Source organism: Rhizoctonia solani, chromosome 7, assembly GCF_016906535.1.
Source record: "Rhizoctonia solani chromosome 7, complete sequence".
NCBI lineage: Eukaryota > Fungi > Basidiomycota > Agaricomycetes > Cantharellales > Ceratobasidiaceae > Rhizoctonia > Rhizoctonia solani.
In genome coordinates, this window is record NC_057376.1 from 1,294,936 (window position 1) to 1,313,471 (window position 18,536).

At 47.5% G+C, this 18,536-nt stretch overlaps 8 protein-coding genes across 8 annotated transcripts; 3 read left to right on the forward strand and 5 right to left on the reverse strand.

The window, feature by feature from the left end:
- Positions 1-471: 471 nt before the first annotated feature.
- RhiXN_06583 (carbohydrate esterase family 10 protein) lies at positions 472-2,772 on the forward strand (the record flags this gene model as incomplete). Its single annotated transcript, XM_043326399.1, has 14 exons — positions 472-655; positions 709-794; positions 847-917; positions 969-1,141; positions 1,199-1,252; positions 1,307-1,344; positions 1,399-1,581; positions 1,632-1,663; positions 1,724-1,877; positions 1,935-1,951; positions 2,009-2,264; positions 2,320-2,378; positions 2,435-2,677; positions 2,736-2,772. 14 exons carry the CDS (start codon positions 472-474, stop codon positions 2,770-2,772), a joined length of 1,587 nt encoding a protein of 528 aa, XP_043181831.1.
- Positions 2,773-3,037: 265 nt separating this feature from the next.
- Positions 3,038-4,019, reverse strand: RhiXN_06584 (ribosomal protein S2; the record flags this gene model as incomplete). Its single annotated transcript, XM_043326400.1, has 3 exons — positions 3,038-3,144; positions 3,197-3,826; positions 3,884-4,019. The coding sequence occupies 3 exons, from the start codon at positions 4,017-4,019 to the stop codon at positions 3,038-3,040; spliced, it is 873 nt and encodes a 290-aa protein (XP_043181832.1).
- A 313-nt stretch (positions 4,020-4,332) lies between these two features.
- RhiXN_06585 (40S ribosomal protein S0) lies at positions 4,333-5,653 on the reverse strand (the record flags this gene model as incomplete). The annotated part of the gene is made up of 4 exons (XM_043326401.1): positions 4,333-5,260; positions 5,312-5,319; positions 5,374-5,514; positions 5,573-5,653. 4 exons carry the CDS (start codon positions 5,651-5,653, stop codon positions 4,333-4,335), a joined length of 1,158 nt encoding a protein of 385 aa, XP_043181833.1.
- Positions 5,654-6,163: 510 nt separating this feature from the next.
- RhiXN_06586 (uncharacterized protein) lies at positions 6,164-7,569 on the forward strand (the record flags this gene model as incomplete). Its single annotated transcript, XM_043326402.1, has 6 exons — positions 6,164-6,273; positions 6,341-6,387; positions 6,438-6,664; positions 6,717-7,100; positions 7,154-7,243; positions 7,297-7,569. The coding sequence occupies 6 exons, from the start codon at positions 6,164-6,166 to the stop codon at positions 7,567-7,569; spliced, it is 1,131 nt and encodes a 376-aa protein (XP_043181834.1).
- Positions 7,570-7,748: 179 nt separating this feature from the next.
- On the reverse strand, positions 7,749-8,949 carry RhiXN_06587 (Enoyl-(Acyl carrier protein) reductase; the record flags this gene model as incomplete). Its single annotated transcript, XM_043326403.1, has 9 exons — positions 7,749-7,789; positions 7,849-7,945; positions 8,003-8,055; positions 8,106-8,244; positions 8,339-8,376; positions 8,431-8,476; positions 8,531-8,748; positions 8,803-8,826; positions 8,883-8,949. 9 exons carry the CDS (start codon positions 8,947-8,949, stop codon positions 7,749-7,751), a joined length of 723 nt encoding a protein of 240 aa, XP_043181835.1.
- Positions 8,950-10,122: 1,173 nt separating this feature from the next.
- RhiXN_06588 (aquaporin, Major intrinsic protein family) lies at positions 10,123-14,057 on the forward strand (the record flags this gene model as incomplete). Its single annotated transcript, XM_043326404.1, has 17 exons — positions 10,123-10,218; positions 10,277-10,321; positions 10,381-10,390; positions 10,444-10,546; positions 10,588-10,690; positions 10,751-10,809; positions 10,867-10,951; positions 11,003-11,019; positions 11,071-11,079; positions 11,132-11,202; positions 11,266-11,444; positions 11,503-11,720; positions 12,712-13,056; positions 13,146-13,163; positions 13,217-13,421; positions 13,476-13,860; positions 13,909-14,057. 17 exons carry the CDS (start codon positions 10,123-10,125, stop codon positions 14,055-14,057), a joined length of 2,097 nt encoding a protein of 698 aa, XP_043181836.1.
- A 282-nt stretch (positions 14,058-14,339) lies between these two features.
- RhiXN_06589 (apoptosis-inducing factor 1) lies at positions 14,340-16,601 on the reverse strand (the record flags this gene model as incomplete). The annotated part of the gene is made up of 13 exons (XM_043326405.1): positions 14,340-14,393; positions 14,443-14,530; positions 14,585-14,631; positions 14,686-14,771; positions 14,816-14,903; positions 14,960-14,998; positions 15,058-15,288; positions 15,345-15,692; positions 15,751-15,853; positions 15,909-16,002; positions 16,089-16,285; positions 16,351-16,397; positions 16,455-16,601. The coding sequence occupies 13 exons, from the start codon at positions 16,599-16,601 to the stop codon at positions 14,340-14,342; spliced, it is 1,569 nt and encodes a 522-aa protein (XP_043181837.1).
- Positions 16,602-17,121: 520 nt separating this feature from the next.
- On the reverse strand, positions 17,122-18,515 carry RhiXN_06590 (LETM1 and EF-hand domain-containing protein anon-60Da, mitochondrial; the record flags this gene model as incomplete). Its single annotated transcript, XM_043326406.1, has 5 exons — positions 17,122-17,281; positions 17,362-17,526; positions 17,578-17,832; positions 17,887-18,032; positions 18,087-18,515. 5 exons carry the CDS (start codon positions 18,513-18,515, stop codon positions 17,122-17,124), a joined length of 1,155 nt encoding a protein of 384 aa, XP_043181838.1.
- Positions 18,516-18,536: the final 21 nt, after the last annotated feature.

The following is an 18,536-nucleotide window of genomic DNA, read 5'->3' on the forward strand; positions in this document are numbered from 1 at the left end:
TTCCGTTGGTTTCGTTATACCGAATAGTACTTACAGTCGGGCTCTTGGCCTGTAGACCTTGTGTTGAAAAGCTGCGTGTTGCACCACTTTACCATTGATTTGTAAGGTGGGCTAGTGTCTTCCCATACTGCAGGTCAAGAGTCCCGACTGCGTTTGAGTCTCACGACACTCGTCGATTTTGCAGTGGCCAAAATATGGAGCCGGCTACTCTTAGTACCCGGAATCGCTCGCTAAATGTGTCATGGCTCAGCCAAGGCTGATAATTTATTATCATTCTGGTCATGGGACTCTTAATATGCACAAGATCGCCAGTATTGGTAAAGAAGTCATCGAACTCACATTTAGGTTAATTTAAGGATACTTGTGGTAATTTGAGATATAATTGGCCACATACACGCATCATGGAACCACGATGCAATACGCATATAAAGCCAGGCATGCACGTTCATGTTTAGACTTCCAGAGTCCACCATGAGGCTTACTCTCCTTGCGGGTTTTGCGGTTTCGTTGGCTGCTCGGACACAGGCTGCGCCAACTGGCACCAATACCAGTGCACCTGTCGTATCGCTCCCGTATGCCCGATACCAGGGCTTCCACAACGAGACATCTGGCTTGGACGTATTCTTGGGCATAAGATACGCACAAGCTCCAGTAGGTGAGTAAATATATGGTAATTCTACGGCGACATGGCTTAAGCATCATTCCAAGGCGATTTACGCTGGAGAGCCCCCAAATCTCCCATTCCCGTTAAAGAAACGCTACAGGCCACATCACAGCCTGCAAAATGCTTCCAGGTGAGTATATTCGAATGCGTTTGAGAGGTGGGCCCATTGTAAATGGTTACAGCTCAATATATTGGGTGACTCGGGTAGCACACCAGGCGTTCCTGACCCGACCGAGGATTGTTTATTCTTGAAGTGAGCTTTTCATGAGGCCGCCACCAGTATATCGCACTCACATTGGTCTAGTGTCTACGCACCACCGTTGAATACTCGCAAGAAGAAGCTCCCAGTTCTTGTGTGGATCCATGGTGGAGGCTACTTTGCGGGCTACGCCGCCAGCTACGACCCCACAACTATGATCCAAGCTTCGAATAATTCGTTTGTGGCTGTGATCATCCAATACCGTCTGGGAATGTTTGGTGGGTAGCCATCGTCGATAAATTCTTGTCTCGTCATTTGACTTCGGTCGCCGGTAGGCTTCCTCCCCGGATCCGAGATCAAGAAAAATGGAACGCTGAATGCTGGCCTTTGTAAGTCTACAGTATACATATCGTTTTCGGAGAATTGTCTAAACGGGTTTTTAGTGGATATGGAATTCGCGCTGAAATGGACTCGGAAAAATGTGCGTAGCGACCTTGCTTGCCGGTCTCATCTGGTTAACTAATTTGCTCGACAGATCCATTTGTTTGGTGGGAACCCAGATGACGTAACCATTTGGGGAGAATCTGCTGGAGCGGGAGGGGTCATGATGCAGGTCGTCGCGAATGGTGGCAAAACTGCGCCACCGTTGTTCAAACGTGCAATTGCAAGTTCGACGTATGTTCCACCTAATTATCGGTATGACGATCCTCAAGCGGAGGTATGATTATTCTCGTATGCCTTGCGGACGATGTGTTGAGTTTTATGTAGCTCCAATACGCCAGCTTGGTCAGCAATACTGGGTAAGGCGCATATAGCTCATAAGCCTCGGTGTTGCAACTGAAAGATTCTCGATTATACAGCTGTGCAAATGCTACCAATACTCTGGCTTGCCTCCGAAGCTTAGACTATGCCACACTGGCTGCTGGAGCCACTCAACTACCTAGACCTGTTGTCGATGGATCTTTCCTTACTCAACGTCCCCAGCTGTCGTTGGCAAAGAAACAAGTAAACGGGGTATGTTTGGAAACTAAAAAACGACAACACCATACTTATAATGTATCCTTTTTACAGGAAAAGTTGATTAGCTTGTAGGTTTTCTCCGGTAATCATGACGAACCTAATACTGAAAATACCTGCGTCCATAGGCACAATGTAGATGAAGGCCGCATATTTGTTTCTCAAGACGCAAATAGCACAGTTCAGTCCTGGATGCAGCAACAATTCCCGGATCTGACCCAACAAAACCGCACTGTCATTGAAAATGCGTATCAAGTATTTGCAAGTAGTGGTGCTTCCGAGGCAGACAACGTATACACACTGCAGACTTGGATTTTTGGAGAGGCACAATTCGTTTGTCCAAGCTTCTGGTTGGTTGATGCGTTTTCAAAGAACGGTTACCAGGTACGCCATCTTTATGAAGGCAACAAGTCTAGGCTTTGATCGTAGCCGACCCCAGGGGCTGTTTGCTGTACCGCCCTCTCTGCATAGTTTGGACCTGAATGTTTACTTCCCAGGGTGAGTTCCAATATGTTCGGAAAGTTCACAGTGCGTTATAGTAAACGATTCTTTAGGTCATCTTCCATCCAGCCAGCACAGCCCTTCTCGCAGAGCTTCTTCGATAGTTTTGTGGGCGCACTGTTATCCTTCATTCTAACAGGCACGCCAAATAGTAATCCTATTAACAAGAGTATCAATCCCAATTGGCCCTTGTACGACTCAAAGAACCCTAAGGGCATGAAGTTTAACGTTACTGCATCCGGAGATGCCAACGCCCAGTTCGAGGCTATTGATTCAGCACTTCGCCAACGTTGCAGGTGAGTGGTTGGCGGAGCTTGAGTGTGTATATGCACATCTGACCCCATGGACACTCAGTATCTGGCGCTCACTGGCCCCTTACACACCCCAATAAGGGCTTTATTTAATCCCAGTTGACAAAAAGACTGTCATTTAATGATTCATAACAAATAAGAGAGATATTTTTGTCTTTTTCACGATTTCAGCAGTGTTGAATCTTCTCTGCGAGTTCGGACGCAAAACGAATGTTTTCAAGAATTTGCGTTCAAATGATAGGTAAACATAGGCAGCCTAGATTGAAAAGCATAACACGCCAGCTAGTCATATGCGATAGTACAAAACGTGTCATCGAATTTTGACACAGCGGAACCAATCCTACTCTAGTTCCAGGTAGTATCGGCAGTAGGCTCATTGCCCCAGGTGGTGCCGGCAGGCTCGGCAGCCCAGTCAGCGGTGTTGCCGGCAGGATCAGCGGCCCAGTCAAGTCCTAAAATAAACGTAAATATTGGGATTTCCTTTTTAATCGCTAAATCACGTACCAGCATCGCCTATAACGGCGGCGGCTCCTGCGTTGGTAGGAGCAGCAGAAGCATCCCAGTCGGTCACTGGCTGAGCAGAATCGTCGCCTGCACCAGGAACTCCAGTGGTAGCGGGCTTTTCCTGCTCCTGCTCCTCCTGAGGATCACGGTAGAAGAACATGTCAACCATGACGTTCCAGCCATCGGGCGTGCGAGGAACGGTACCGCGCAGCCTCAAGACTTCACGGGCAAGAAGCCACCAGATGAGACCAATCGAGTTCTTCGACTTGTTGTTGGTAGGGATCGCAACGTCGACGAACTTGAGGGGAGCATCGGTGTCGCACAAGGCAATAACGGGAATGTTAACGTAAGATGCCTCGCGGATGGCCTGGTGATCGACGCGAGGGTCCGTAACGATAATGAGGCGGGGTTCCTTGAACGAGCGGGTGATGTAATTGGTGAAGTTACCAGGAGTGAATCGGCCAGCAATTGCCTGAGCACCAGTGTTTGCGGCAAACTTCAAAACCGCACGTTGGCCGTAAGGACGAGCCGAGATGGCGACAACATCCGACGGGTTTTCAATTGCAGCGATAATGCGAGCTGCCAACACGAGCTTTTCCCAGGTCTTTCCAATGTTAATGATGTGAATGCCTATCCCATTTCGCTTCCTATTAACCTCAATCCGGGAGATCATGCGCATTTACACACCATCTGCACGACGCTTCCAAACGTATGGCTCCATCTGCTTATCGCAGTTCTTGGTGCCCAAGTGAGCCTGGGCAGACAAGAGGAGCTGGATGTCCTCCTCGGTGGGGTTCAACGCTGCGGGATATTTTGAGGCCATGGCGTGCTGCAATGAGAGTCAGCAATCCATCAACAAAAGATTTTCGGTCCATCTGTTGCGTGTAAGATCCATCCACACTATCTCGAGTAGTTCATCCACCCAACATCAATGCAGCAACAGTTTGATGGACGGTTTCGTCTCATAGTATCGAAAATACGCACCAAAGTGAGCCGGCGACGTCAGAAAGCGTGAGTGCGTCGATGAGTCGTTGACAAACCAGTTTGATTCCGGAACCAAATCGACTCAGTGCATGATGACTAAGCGAGTCGATTTTGGGTATTTGATAGTTCAAGACAATCCACTAATTGCTATATTACAATAATTTTCTTAGAGCAGATACGTGCTCTGGCTCAGTCTTGCAGCAGCCACCAATCAAGAGGCCGCTCCAGCCAGAGTCCTCTGGCACCGCACCTTGTAATACGTCGACAAGACCAATGGCCCACGCATCGGATTCGGAGAGTCCCTTGGTTTCGGAGGATTCTGATGCAGCAGGGAGCCATGTCATGGTATTGGGGTCGTATATACGCCCACCGTTTGGATACACAACGAGCGTGGGTCCGGATTTAGAGGGCAGGTTTCGAGGATCCAGGACTGAGGGTCTGCTCTTGGAATACGGGTTCTGCTTTACGGTCTGAAGAGCGTCCGACGCAAGAGACACGCATTCGTGTAGGTACCTAACCTGCGTACAATTTATGCCAAAAGCGTCTGGAATAGCGGTTGAATCGGCTTGATGCTGCGCGAAACAGGCACTCACAGCGTCTCCTGCAGTGTAATTCTTTCCTTGAGAGGTTTGCTCAGGGAGGACACCATCTGGGAAATTGAAGCTGATCCACCAGGGTGGGATTCGTAGAGATGGATTTGCTGAAGCAAATGCTGTCATGGCCCGCCGAATGGCCCTTGCCTCGCGCAAGAGTGGGACCGTTTCAAACGCAATAATATCAATGGCGTCCCAGGTTTCCTTGGTCGATGCTAACATGGAAATCCGCTCGAGATGGAACTTAAGCAGGGCATTTTCGGCCTTTTGTTCGTCCTCCAAGGCTTGTTCGCCAGTGAAGAATGTAACTGGCTGGGGCGGTCCGTATGGAGGTGGATAAATGCCAGAAAATTCGGCAGCAGGGGAAAGTGTGGCTCCAAAAGGTCCCAAGGAGAGAGCGACTGAGGTTTGAGAGTGTCTGGGGATGTGATATTCATGTATATCTCGCGAGCTCGAACAGCCAGAGCAATTGCTTTGTGTGTAATAGCTGAAGCTTGATCATGAGTGTAGCCAGCTCTCTTGAAAGTTTCGGGAGCACACTGATATCTGGAAGAGTTGTCAAAAAATCTGTTTGCTACTGATGACATTAACTGTGCCTACGTTGCGGTAAGGATCACTGAAGACCCAGCTCTGAGAAATGCAAGATGCGCCTCGACAATGGCGTCGGGATGGTGTCATTAGATGAGCAGACCAAAGTGGGTGAGAGATATTCTTGTGGAGAACGTCTTCCAGAGTCGTCCCCTAGTGTGCATACGAGGTCGGTATTGGGTTTTGGCGAGTATTATGAAGTTAGGCGTACCAATCCGGCGTCAAGGAATGCGATATCCTCTCTCGCGAACCGTGAGGTCAAGCGAGTTGTTTTTGATCCTTCTTCACCCATAAGTGCTTTATTTTGAGCAACAATGGATTGTTCAAAACTAACAGGCGACTCGAGGTCAAAGTGAGGAGGTCGGATCAGACGAGATTAGAAACGAAATGCTGAGTAAGCCTAGTCGAGCTATTTAATAATGTTGCCTAATACGCATATGTCCACTATTGGAAGTACGGATTAAAAGACTACAGGTAGAGATGGACTGTACCGTCCCTGAGATTTAAGAGGTAGGATTGGGCTGGCCGAGGAACCGAGGAAATCGAATTTACGGGATTTCCAGAGGACTAAATATTCTGACTAGGTAGTCTGTAGGACCAGCATTGAATATGATTCTAACCGCTTCCTGGGGTGCGATAGAGATAGTACGGTCACCGAGTAGCTACGACAAGCATGAGTTCTTACACTGCAACTGGGGCTTGTCGCTGAAGTGCGCCATCCAAAAATGCACGTGACATTAGACTACCGCGTCACCACGTGCGCGTATTAACTTACCCTCTGACTACAGTAATAAAGTACCGTATGGCGGACAAGTCTGAGTTTCAGCTTAGGTTCTCGGATCCCCTGAAGGACAAGTACCAGGAACCCCCGCAGTACTCTCTCGTTGAACTGCCACCAGAATTGTCGAGCTCGTAAAACAGGGACAAGTAAAGTAAGTAATGGTCGTGTGCTTGGGTGATCTGATTTGACGCCGAAAAGCTTTCGATACGGGGACGAGTTGATGATGATGCTGTACTTTGCACCTCGTCTAAAACATACGCGATACGCTCAGTGGCGCTCTCTAACAGCGTGCTAGTTGTCTCGAATGCTGGACCCGACGCCCAACAGTCGACAGATTCTGCACCCGACTTACTTGAGCCCAGTGAAACCAACACGCTAGTGATTTCCGGAGAGGTCTCAGAGATACTTGAGCTTGTTCCTACTGTACCGCGTTTGGAGAAGCTCCTTCATCATCTTAAGGGCTGCGAGTGGAACGACGACGAGTCGGATGAAGAAACTTACGAAAGTAATGTTAATGATCCAGTGCGTCGTTATAACTCTGACCTATACATATCAAAATAGATGACCATCGCAGTTACGAAGGCGAAGGGTAACTTTGGATGAACTACGAAATATCGTGCAAGCTAGTGATTCGGAGCTTGAAGATGGTTTACGAAAAGCTAGGGTTTTAAATCTTGGGGGCACATTGCGACCACTGCCTATATCCAGTCTCACGGAAATTCTGGTCACCCTTCTACTTACGATTGGTTCTACTGGTCTGCCGCGGCCACCAAAGCCCATTCCACTCGTTAAGTTGATACAGAATATTGAAGATGAATTTCAAGTCAACCCAGACGTCATGGAACACATTGCCAGCTGGTATGGGACTGTTAATGGAGAGGGTGACAAGCGTATGTGGGAGGCAGATATGAAAGCCATAGTAGGAGAAATAGGCGTTGGAATACTCCGTAGGGCCGAAGTAAGTGCTTCCGTATCAAATTTCTCTCCAACACTCCAGCCAACTGGTTCTAGGATGCTGTTGAAGAAATCGAATTTATAGAACGATGGAAAGAACAAGTCGGGGACATGTTTACAGAGCATATAGATATCGCTCTGTTAGACGTAAGTTTTTGTACTGATTGACTTTCTATTTTGTTATATTGAACTTTGTTCAGGGTAACTACTTGTCAACGCCCCTCCCTCACACAAAATATGGGGAACCTTCAAGTACACTACTATATTACCCACGTTCAGCACTGCCAACCGATGCGGCCCAAAGGTTTCAAACATTGTTCCTAACTCGCCCGAAATGGAAGGCGGAAGATATCGCAATTTACCTTGAAGACATCGCAGTGGATAAGAAGGAACGGGATCGTCTGATGCTCAAGTACACCAGACAAATAACGGAGCCAGATGGTGTCTGGGTCACCGCAAGGGTACGGTACTAGCCTCGATATCGAGCTTCGTTTTTTTGTGCGGGCTTTCAGTTTGGAGATTATTTGTTGTCTAGTAATCATTGTTGGGTGCCCACATTAATGACACACTCGTTCAAGAGTCGCCGACAGTTCAGACCCTGTCTGTGTAGACAGCATTTTGTGTTTTACCCGGAAGTATATAACTATCAGTATTATTGCATTATCAGTCCACCATCGATCGAAATGGCCTGGCCTAAATTATGTCACTCAGTTTCGGAATTATAAACTAACTACATAGTATCGGAGGCCCACCTGTAATGTTTCGAGCCGCGGGGCTGACCAGGAAAGATACCAGCCCTGCGATTTCATCAGGAGAGCTGATGTTTCCTGTAGCGAGTCGGTCCACAATCTAGTTTAAACGTACATATGACAGGAATGTTGGCAGGGTAGTCAATGATCATCTTACCAGTTGTTGAGCTTGATTACCGCCAGTTATACCTCCCAGTACATCCTTGTTCCCTATTTGCTGTCAAATACGAACCCTTAGAGAGCACCAATTGAAGACTTACACATGTCAGTATCGGTTGGTCCAGGCGCATATGCATTCACAGTGATATTGTGCCGACCCCATTCTAGCGCCGCCGTCTGCGTTAATGCACGTACCGCAAACTTACTAGAACAGTACGCCCCCTTGTTTGGAGAAGCAGTCTACCAGAGGCACTACAAGCCCCGATGATTCTCCCACCCCCTCGTGGAATCATAGCCTGGCAGCTGCTCGGTAACTATAGAGTAGACCCTTTACATTGACCGTATAAACTTGGTCAAAAAGCTCGTCCTCCACTGATATAAATCACTATGAAACAGATCTAGTCTGAATTAACTGATAGGGCTTACTTTCGAGCAGGGGTGCGACTCGATATATTCCTGCATTGGCTACCATCTACATTCGATATCACAAACTATTAGGAGCCGATGAGATACATCACCAACTTACCACATCTATGCCACCTAGATCGTCTACTGCGGCTTGGACAAGCGCTTGAACCTGAGGCTCAGCAGTAACATCACATGGCCCATAGTAGAGTTTGGGCTCTGCTCCATGCGCCAACGTGTTTTTGTAAATCTCGGTGCATTCGTCTGCAACCTCCTTTAGGCGCCCTTGGTTGGATGCAATATCGCCAAGAGCAAGTGAGTAGCCTTCAGATGCGAGTTCTGGTAATCGTAGATATTAATAACCGATAGCTGCTGGACAATAACCCAACTCACTATGTGCAATCGCCCGACCAATACCTGTGACGTCACCCGGTTTTTAACTCACAAGTGCCTCGTTTAAGGGTTGTGCGTACCTTGACCTGCTCCAGTGATTACGGCTACTGGAGAGCTTTTCTTTGAAGGGTCGACCAAACTTGACATTGGGTATAGGATGATCGATGGAGAGGACCGAAGGGCTGAAGCTTCACTGATCAGATACTTCTAATCTTATAACGGACACCGATGCGTGAGAGAACTACCCGTGGCTGCTAGCACTGAAAACTACCTGCACTTTCTCCACTACGCGCAACTAATATCATTAGAGGTCCATATATCAATGACGCATGTACTACCTGTATGCCCCTCTTTCGTTTCGGCAGACCACGCGACGTTTGGATCCAGAAATGCTCTCTAAATAAGGGTGAAGTGCAGACCAAGTGGGCTGCTGCATTGGCCAACGAAATAACTCTTGCTCTGATGGCTCGTACCGCAATTGATAACAGTTAGAATCGGTATCACTCAGTGATGTTTCAATCAACTGGTCACCCGGGGTGAGCGACATGTCCAATACTATAGTCATGTTTCAAGATTGCTCTTACATAGCATGTGACTATATGTGCACTATTGATTTATAGCGACCGAACGATACTATCAATTGATTTTATAACAATAATAATACCTAGCTTTCCGAGGGGCGTGCGCAGTAAATCCAAAAATAATTACTCGCATCACAAGGCACCAAATGGTCATGAGATCTTGCCAGGCAACAATTTGGGAAAGACTTGGTCTGGGCGTTCTCGTGATGCTATGTTTAGAAGCAACTTTCTTGGAAATTAGCCGTCTTGACCCAACTGCATCATGCGGGAACTCCATGTCCCGGATGCCGAGCAAAATTCTTTTGCCAGTGATTCCGTACAAAAAGTCGCTTAGCGAAGGGTGGCTTCCCCACAGCCGGCGAGTACTCTCCACGACCTCCCCCACAAACTGTCGTCCAACCCCGGGCGCGCCTCGGAAGTCAACAACATGGCCCACTATGAAGAACCCAGAGCATTTCATACTCGCCCGCACCGGCAACAGGGAGAATTAGAGATCGGTGTGACTCAGGCCGTTGGCCACATCCAGGTAGGAGAATGACGTGGGGCATATGTCAGGCTTGGACTGAAGGATTTACTGCATTTGTCGGGTATGGTTAACATAGCAAAAGGAATCTCTCCATGTCGTCGATATTGCTCCAGTTCCGAATTTTATGAAGACATGGGAACGCAAGGTTGGTCAGCTATAAGTCATAAATGGCCTACCGGTCTCTAAAGTTATCTTCAGCGGCCAACATGGCTAATGGAAATGATTGCTGAGTGTTGGGGCGTCTTTTGTTACACCTATGCTGGCGTAGGCGCAACTGCTGCACTGGTCATTACTACTTCCGCGCAAGAGGTGCGTATTCAGGATTTGCCCTGAACCCTAGTTTTATTAATTGACTTTTTTAATCAAGGAGAATCTTGGTGGTCTACTAAATGTAGCCGTCGCATACGGATTCGTAAGTTCACATTTATGAATAATGCCAAACTTACTAAGAATATACATATGTACATGCAGGGTATTGCGTGTATGTATATTCACACAGGTCGTTTACAGCCATCTAATTGTCGCCAATTTCAGTTGCTATTATTACTGCTGCATCGACCTCCGGCGGACATTTCAACCCGTGTGTCACCATCGCGTTCTGTTTGTTCCGCGGGTTTCCACTTCGCAAGGTTCCTCGGTAAGCGCTTGTGACTCAGATTTAATTGAATGCTACAATAGCGACTTACGCGCGCATGACCGCCCTAGTTACATCTTTGCTCAATGCTTGGGCGCTTTTATTGCAGGCATATGTGTGTGGGGCCAATATCATCGCGAATTAGGGGTAGGTTTGATCGAGTACCACCAGCATCCGCCGGATACTGATATGAGCCGTCGAATTTAGCTCATCACCAACGCACTGAAGGCAGCTGGCAAGGAGGCCCAAATATTCTCTAGTTCCGGGTAAGCCTATACTCATATATCTAATTCCTATGGATACCTAGATTGCTTTCATCTTAGTCCTGCTGGTGTGGTCGCTATTTTCCCGGCTGCCGGAGCTTCGATGGGCCGTGTGTTTTTGAACGAATTTATTGTTGATTTTTTCGTAAGTACCAATATAATTTGGCCTGATAACTTTGCTAAACTTCCGCTCCAGCTTGGGTGTGTTCCTTCGTAAATGGCTTCATATGCACTACTGACTCATTTGTGGCGACTCACAAAAAGGATTGTTATGTGCGTGTCATTATATGCGCTATACAACGTCAATTTACTAATCATTGAGTAGCTGGGCTTGCCTTGACCCGGCCAACCCGTTCGTATCCGCTTCATCCGTTCCTTTTGCCATTGGCATGGCCTGTAAGTTTATTCAAACGACTTCGCATATAGTCTTGGAGCAAACGCCTATTAAATTACTATTAGACACTGCAATGATTATTGGATTCGTCCCTGGAACCATCGCAACCAATGCCGCACGCGACTTTGGAGCCCGCTGCGCAGCTGCTGCCATCTGGGGAAGGGACGCATTCCCATCTCCCTATTCAGCCATTTCAGCTCTGACAAACATTCCGGCGATGCTCTGCTCCGTGATGTTCTATGAGGTGCGCGATAAATGTCACATATAATCTGGCAATAACTTAATACCCGCCTATGGCCTAGTTCTTTTTGTCCGACTCTAGCCGCGTTGTTGTCAGCCACGCGGAGACACTTCATCAGAATGCTCAAGCTCATGCTCATCACCGTCGCCTGACCAATGAGATGATAGGGGAATCTCCAATGGCGATCAAGCGGGAGCTTGGACGTGCCATGACAGGACATCAGATGACTGACTCGAGCAGCGGCGGATCCAAGGTCGAGGTTGATCACAGGGAAAAGGTGTAAAGACAGGTATTGCCAGCTTAAGTATCAGGCAGCATATAGCATAGTTTATATTTTGACTTTTCGGGTGCTCGTATCGAAACAAAAGGATGAAATGTAACAATAACACTTGTCATGAATTCAATGCATATCATATCGTTGTATGCAATCTACATCACGTCTTAAATGGAAGCATGGCAATGACGATCTCTGGGACAACCAACTGACCCCTTTCAATACGACCCCTGGTGTCTATGACGTATATCAACTTCTTTTGCCTGTAATTTCTGACGATTATACTCTCACATGTACGCTCGATGTATCTTACTCTGCGATCGACAAGAAAGATTTTAATTACTCTATGCAGACATAATCGGCGCCATTACCCTACGTTTACTCGTACTGTATGCATGCACGTGCATGGGTGATGGATAATTATTTGGAGATACATGTACTTTTAATTTATAATCCCAAGTACAATGGTACGGCTTCGTTCAGAGCGCAGTGGTTTGTTCAGCTACTAATTAATAAGAAAGAAAAAATAAAACCAAAAAAAAGCTGGATGATGGATACTGGCAACCGGTATTTATGTTCTGTTTAGAGTCGATCATCACTGCGCTCTTAATGACATCAGTGTAACCACTGCGCCGGCCCATTGCTGCGTTACAGTCGCCTGTTGTCAGTAAGCGACACAACCATGGTACGATTCATCTTCGCCGTTCGGGTGTTCGCCATTCGATTATGCGTATGTTTGTGTGTAATTTTCGAGGCAACTGGGTTCAGGATACAGAAATGATACATAAAGGTCACGATATTTGAATCAAGTAACCTTGAAATTTCACCACTCTGGGTTGAGCTACGCAAAATGTGCGCAAAGAGGTTCTATAGGCCGTGCTTGGCAGCTGCCCAAAACAATGCTTGGTCGCTCATGCCCACAGTACAGAGAAGTGCGGCTGAATGCGATCCAGTGGAAATTGGATTCCCAGTAGTAGGACCCTGAATACTTTCCAGCCAGGACCAATGGTGTGTGCCTGGCCATCTTCCACTATTCTACCACGACCGTGCTGCTGGTCTTGTTCGCCTTTTAATATCAAGGCAACATCCTGGAGCGAATACTTCCTCCATCATGTCTTCTGTAGAGACAATCATTACTACTCCAACCACCACCCGTGGATTGGCCGGTATCCCTCAATCCACCGATGTAGCGGTCTTCCTACCACGATTGCGCCCACCAGCAATGTACCTAGTCCTTCAAACGGGTGGAATAACGGGAACGGAGGAGGAGGAGGAGGTGGTGGTGGCGGTGGAGGGTAAGATCATCTTTAATGCCTTGGTCATTCAGTTCTTACAGAGTCGGTTCGCAGAGTGAATAGTACTTTGTATTTGTTCACATTCCTCACAACATTGCTGCTCTTGCTCGCAGTGTCCTGCGGCATCGTTATTAGATCTTTCATTCTGCGACGGTGTGTATCCACTACAGGCTTGGGTGGCTATGTGCTGATTCAACTTCCAACAGACGTTTCCATCGCCGAGTGGAGGAGGCCATTGCTGCGGGTGTGCTATTGCCCGGCCAAGGAAATGTTGGCATGGGTCCCGGTGGGACTATTGGTGCATTCCGGCGACCCATTGGGGAAAAGCCAAAGATGTGGGAGGTGTGGATCGACCCATCGATCGGCAGTAACAAAGACCCATTAGCATCGGGCGAGTGGTCGAAGATTCAAGTGGGTTCTTTTTTTTGACCTCTCAATACTGAGATGACTGATCTCCTGGTGCAGCCCGTCGCGGCGACTCAGGTATCTAAGATTTCCCAAAGGGCGGCAGCTGCGCCACCCAAGATCGAACCTATACAGCAGGAAGCGGCAGTCCAAACATCATTGGTTGAACGACTGGGTCTTGATTCTGTCTTCCGTCGCAATCAGCGCCAGACAAGAGCTGCTCCAAGCATCAACCCAACACCAGCCTCTCCAGATGTTCCTTTGCCTACACTCGGATATAATGCTTATGCACCTAATGAAGGAACCCGGGGCCATATAGATGGAGATTCTTCTAATGGGAATAGTTCTGTTCAAATTGCTGTGTTCATAGCGATGCCTGACCCGTCTCGACCGAGATATATTCCAGGTACTTCAACTTCTCCCATAGACGAAAATGGCGTAAAGGGTATGTAATCGTATTTCAACTTTGCGGCTAAATTAACGTATCTTCTAGGTAAACAACGAAGTCTTGAGTTACCATCCACCTCAACTGACGAGCACGAGATCCCTGAGATTTGTCTTGGAATGTCCCAAGCCCAGGTTGCACGCGATACGAATAACACATCGAATCAAGGCCAGGCTCCCGTTACACCAAAGTCTTGATGTATTTGACCATTTTTTTTTTAAATATTTTGCTCGTCATAGGTATCTATTTGTAGTTGTCGCTTTTTGGTTGTGCTTTTACTACACGTTTGTACCTTCTATCCCCCGGGTGATGTATTTCCATTTACACGACAATTTTATCTTGTACTACCCACGTTTTAACTTCACCCTGGTTATTCCTGCTCTCATAACCACTTGGACCAAAAATAAATTGACATTCATACCATGTGCAGTGTTACATTCACCAGAAATATCAACTCATAAGAGTTGAATATAATAAATTTATGCGAGTTTATTGGATCCCGCGGAGCTCGAAATATCAACCGAGAGTGGGTCCTACAAGAACGATTAACGTGCAAGTCAATACCAAGACACTAATTCATACCTTTCCAGCTCGGATTTCACTCGCAGAGGGCATGAGTTCCAAACGCATGAGCTCAGAGCACTTGCTAACAATTGGGTCATTTTGCATACTAGAACCACCTAGCTCAGCTTAAACCGTGTATCTCCCTCGAGCTTTAACATACCTTGAGACAGCAGTTACTTTGTCGCCTTTGACATAGTATGCGACGAACTGAGAGCGTAGGCAATCAGTTCACTGCCTGTGTTGCTCTCAACGAACACTCACCTTCATTTCATCAGGGTTGCCTTTAATAATGACATCCTCGTGGCCGGCTCCGATGCCACAATAGCGAAGCTGTTGGCCCTCTACGACTACAGGTAAATCGCTTGTTATAGTACAGACATGGGTTACTTACGTGCACTCCAAAAGATAGGGACTTTCTTGAAAGGTTGAGGAGACCCAGCAATCGTCTTCCCTACGGCTCGACCATGGTTATTAGCAACCTAGAACCAGCATCCTATCAACTGTCCGTTCAAGCCGGCGACACATCTAAACCCACATTCCAGTGCTCGATTCTCGACAAATCCCCAGTCGGAGCCTGTGATAATGAGCAATGTCTCCAATCGCATATACTCCTGCATCTTCGAATCCCTTGACACGCAAATATTCGTCGACAGCGATGCCGCCATCCTTTTCGAGTGTAAATGGACTGGATTTGAGGAATTCGGTAGCAGGTGCGACGCCAATGCCCATAATTACTGCATCAGCCTCCAGGGTCTTATCCGAACCAGAAGAATCGGTGATTGTGACAGAGGAAACGTTTGTATTGCCCGAGAGTTTCTTGACCTTGGCTTGCATATGGAAATTCACGCCCTGACTCTTGTGATACTATTCAAACGCAATAATTCTAGTTAAAGTTCTCTCGGTAGTGCAAGACAACATACCTTCATAAGTCCAGCTCCGACCTCTTTCCCTAGTATATTTTCGAAGGGAACCTCCTCCATTCCAATGACATCCAAGCTCGCCAGTTTACGTTTCGAGGCGACCACGACGAGCTCCATACTGATGAATGAAGAGCCTACGAACACGATCTTCTTTCCCTCCTTGAGCACTTCGTCGATTTGTTTGGCATCGCCAATCTGACGGAGTGTAAAGACGTTTCCGAGGTCCGCGCCTTCGACTGGCAGTTTGCGAGGTGCAGAACCAGGTGCAAGGACAACGTTTGTGTATTGGATTGACTCGCCGTTGGAGAGTGTAACGGTTTTAGCGGTAGGATCGAGATTAGTTACAACCTTGTTTCACCAGTGTTACAGAGGGGAGCAGGTACGAGAGGAAAGCAGAATTACTCACAGTACCGGACCGGAAGTCGACACCATAGCGTTCTTTCAGGACCTCTGGCTTACGGAATTCAATCTTAGATGGGTCGGTAATCAAGGCTTTGCTGAGCTTGGTTCTTTAAATATTCGTTAGTCATGTGCTAAGATATTCCAGCGTAAATGCGCGCATACCTATCGATAGGAGCGTAGTCTTCTTTGGAAATCAAAGTAATCGATCCCTGGTATCCATTCTGCCCGTATGAACGGTCAAACCTGCGTTCCGATGCTAGCAAAAGAAGTAGCAGTACTGTACCTCACGTAAACTCTCGACAGTAAAAAGTCCTCCACTTCCTCCTCCAACGATAACCACACCTGGTTCGTTGAAATTTGCGCTAACACTGGCCAGTTTGGGGGCGCGAGACTTCCCTTCTTTGGTGGTGTGCTCGGGATTGGCAGTAACGACTATTTTACCGTCTTTAATTTCGGCTTTGAATGAATGTAGAGCATCGGGAGCTGGGGCATCCTCGATGTCTCCCGAGCAAACCTGGAAGCATGCGCCATGCCAAGGGCTATTGTATCACCTTATAGTCAGTCCTTTAACATTCCAGTCAAACACATGTTTGCTAGTACGCACCAAACCACTCGCCCATCCTTGGTCAAAACACCCTTGGCTAACGGTGCCTACCAGCAGTCTATCAGTACCGGATTGGAGCATGCATTTGAACAATGGCATCTTACTCCGTAATGCGTACAAAACGCGCTAGTCGCATGGATCTTGTCTCCGATCTTGGACAAGAGAACATGGCCGTTCTCAAACTCAACTTGTTTGAGCTGCCCGTCTGCGAGCTCTGAAGCATCGATCACAGGGATTGATTTAGTCGACATTCTGAGAAAGTGTGAGGATGAGCTTAGCGCAAGGCGACGATTAAGGCGTGACGACAGGCGTAGTAACATGCGAATTGAGGAAGATGGATAGATCGTGCTTACTTTATAGCCATACATTGCTAGATCGTAATTCCTATGACTTCATCGCCGGCCAATGACGAATCTACGAATTGCCCTTCGATCGACGGGCCAATCGCACAGATCGTGTTATAGAACTGTAAGATTGATTATTCATTCCAGTTCGATGCTGATATGACCCCTTTACGCTCCCGGCGCTAATCCAACGTGCTCACTGTCAGTAACAGTTGAGGACCGTAGTGCCAGTCGCACTACTGTTGGGCAAGCAAGTCATTTTATGCAAAAGGGTGGAAGGGGCGTATATTCGTATAAATAATTGAACGGCATATCTAAATATATGGAAATTCCGACGACAGCCTTAAACACTTATGCATATGTGTAGCCAAATAATCAAACCAGTCGGACGGGTCATCGATTTGACGGCCACAACCACCAGTCAGTCTCAATCTACGGGAGTCGGCTTCACATCTCTCTTCGACTCCAATAGGTCTTTAAGCAGGAATTGTAACGAGCGGGGTTTCCATTCGGCCTTATCTTCACCAAGAGCTTGTAATCTCTTATCGAGTGTGCTGCGGAGGTCAGGTTCGTCTGCAGAGGCCAGGCTGTAACCAATATGGCATTGGAAGCCAAGTTAAATTGTTAGTAAATATCACCGCATTCAGCTTTGTAGAATAACACTTACAATCCACGTTCGGACATTACGACTTTCAAATTCCTGAGATCTAAGTGAGAACCCATTGTCTCCTCTAGCGCCAGCAGGCAGTCGTCGTTCATCAAGTACTCTAGGTGCTTTTCAAGGCGCCGACGCTGTAGAGCCACTGGTCCGCGCGTTGAGAGCCCAAATACCCTAACGCATATGGTCAGTTTTGGCTCGGATAACGGAGATGTTTGGGCGTACTTGACCATAGCGGTCACGAGATCCTCTGGCATTTCCTTCACACCCCCTTCGGCAAGATCTTGTAATGATTCGACAGAGAGGAGTATTGAACGGGCTTCGGAGCGAGCATTAAATTGCGCGTCGTCTCGCTTCCATAGTATGCGTGCTCGCTGGTTGGGTAGTATGCAGGTGGAGGGAAGAAGGAATGGTGCATAGAGGACGACGAGTGGGAGAGCTTCCTCAAGGATTAGGAGAATCAATAGAAATGGGATTAGCCTAGATATAGATCAGATGGAAATGCGGTTGGAAATTTTTGAGGGCTCAACTTACTTGACCATGTCCTCCTTGTATGTCTTGACAAAGTGCGTCTCTTCCCAAGTCATTTGTCCCCCACGAGCTTTGAGATCTTTGACAATTTGGCGGTGGACCAGAAGTTGCTTCAACCCCCGCACATAAAATTTAAATAATTCTTTGACCTTGAACGAAGCAGGTCAGTCTAAACTTCAATACGGTAACATGATGATGCTTACTTGGTGCCAAAGTTTGCCCATCTTGCTCGCATCTGGGGGCGGGGGAGCCAATGCACCCTGCTCAGCAGCCTTAACCACGTCGGCTATAGCAATCTTAATTTTCGAAGGGGGCTTCTCCGACTCTGAAGGCTCGTTTGCCTTGCTGGCTTCGGCCCTTGGTTGGGCAGCTGTTGGTTGAGGTGTCGGCGCCGTCGGTTTGTCATGCTGTGCGCTCGCTGACTGAGCACCTGCGACCGCAGTAGGCCTCGGACCAGGTTTGAGTTCGATTTTCTGCTTTCTTGGAATAGAAGTTGGGAACACAGGCTCATGTTGTGTGGCGGGAGTCTTGGTCGACGGTGATGGCAAGGATGAGTGGCATCTTTGGGCGGAATATAATGTGATAACTCTGACTCGCAACGATCTATTATTGCTATGCGCTATAGTTAACATTGCAGATATAGTTGGCGCATA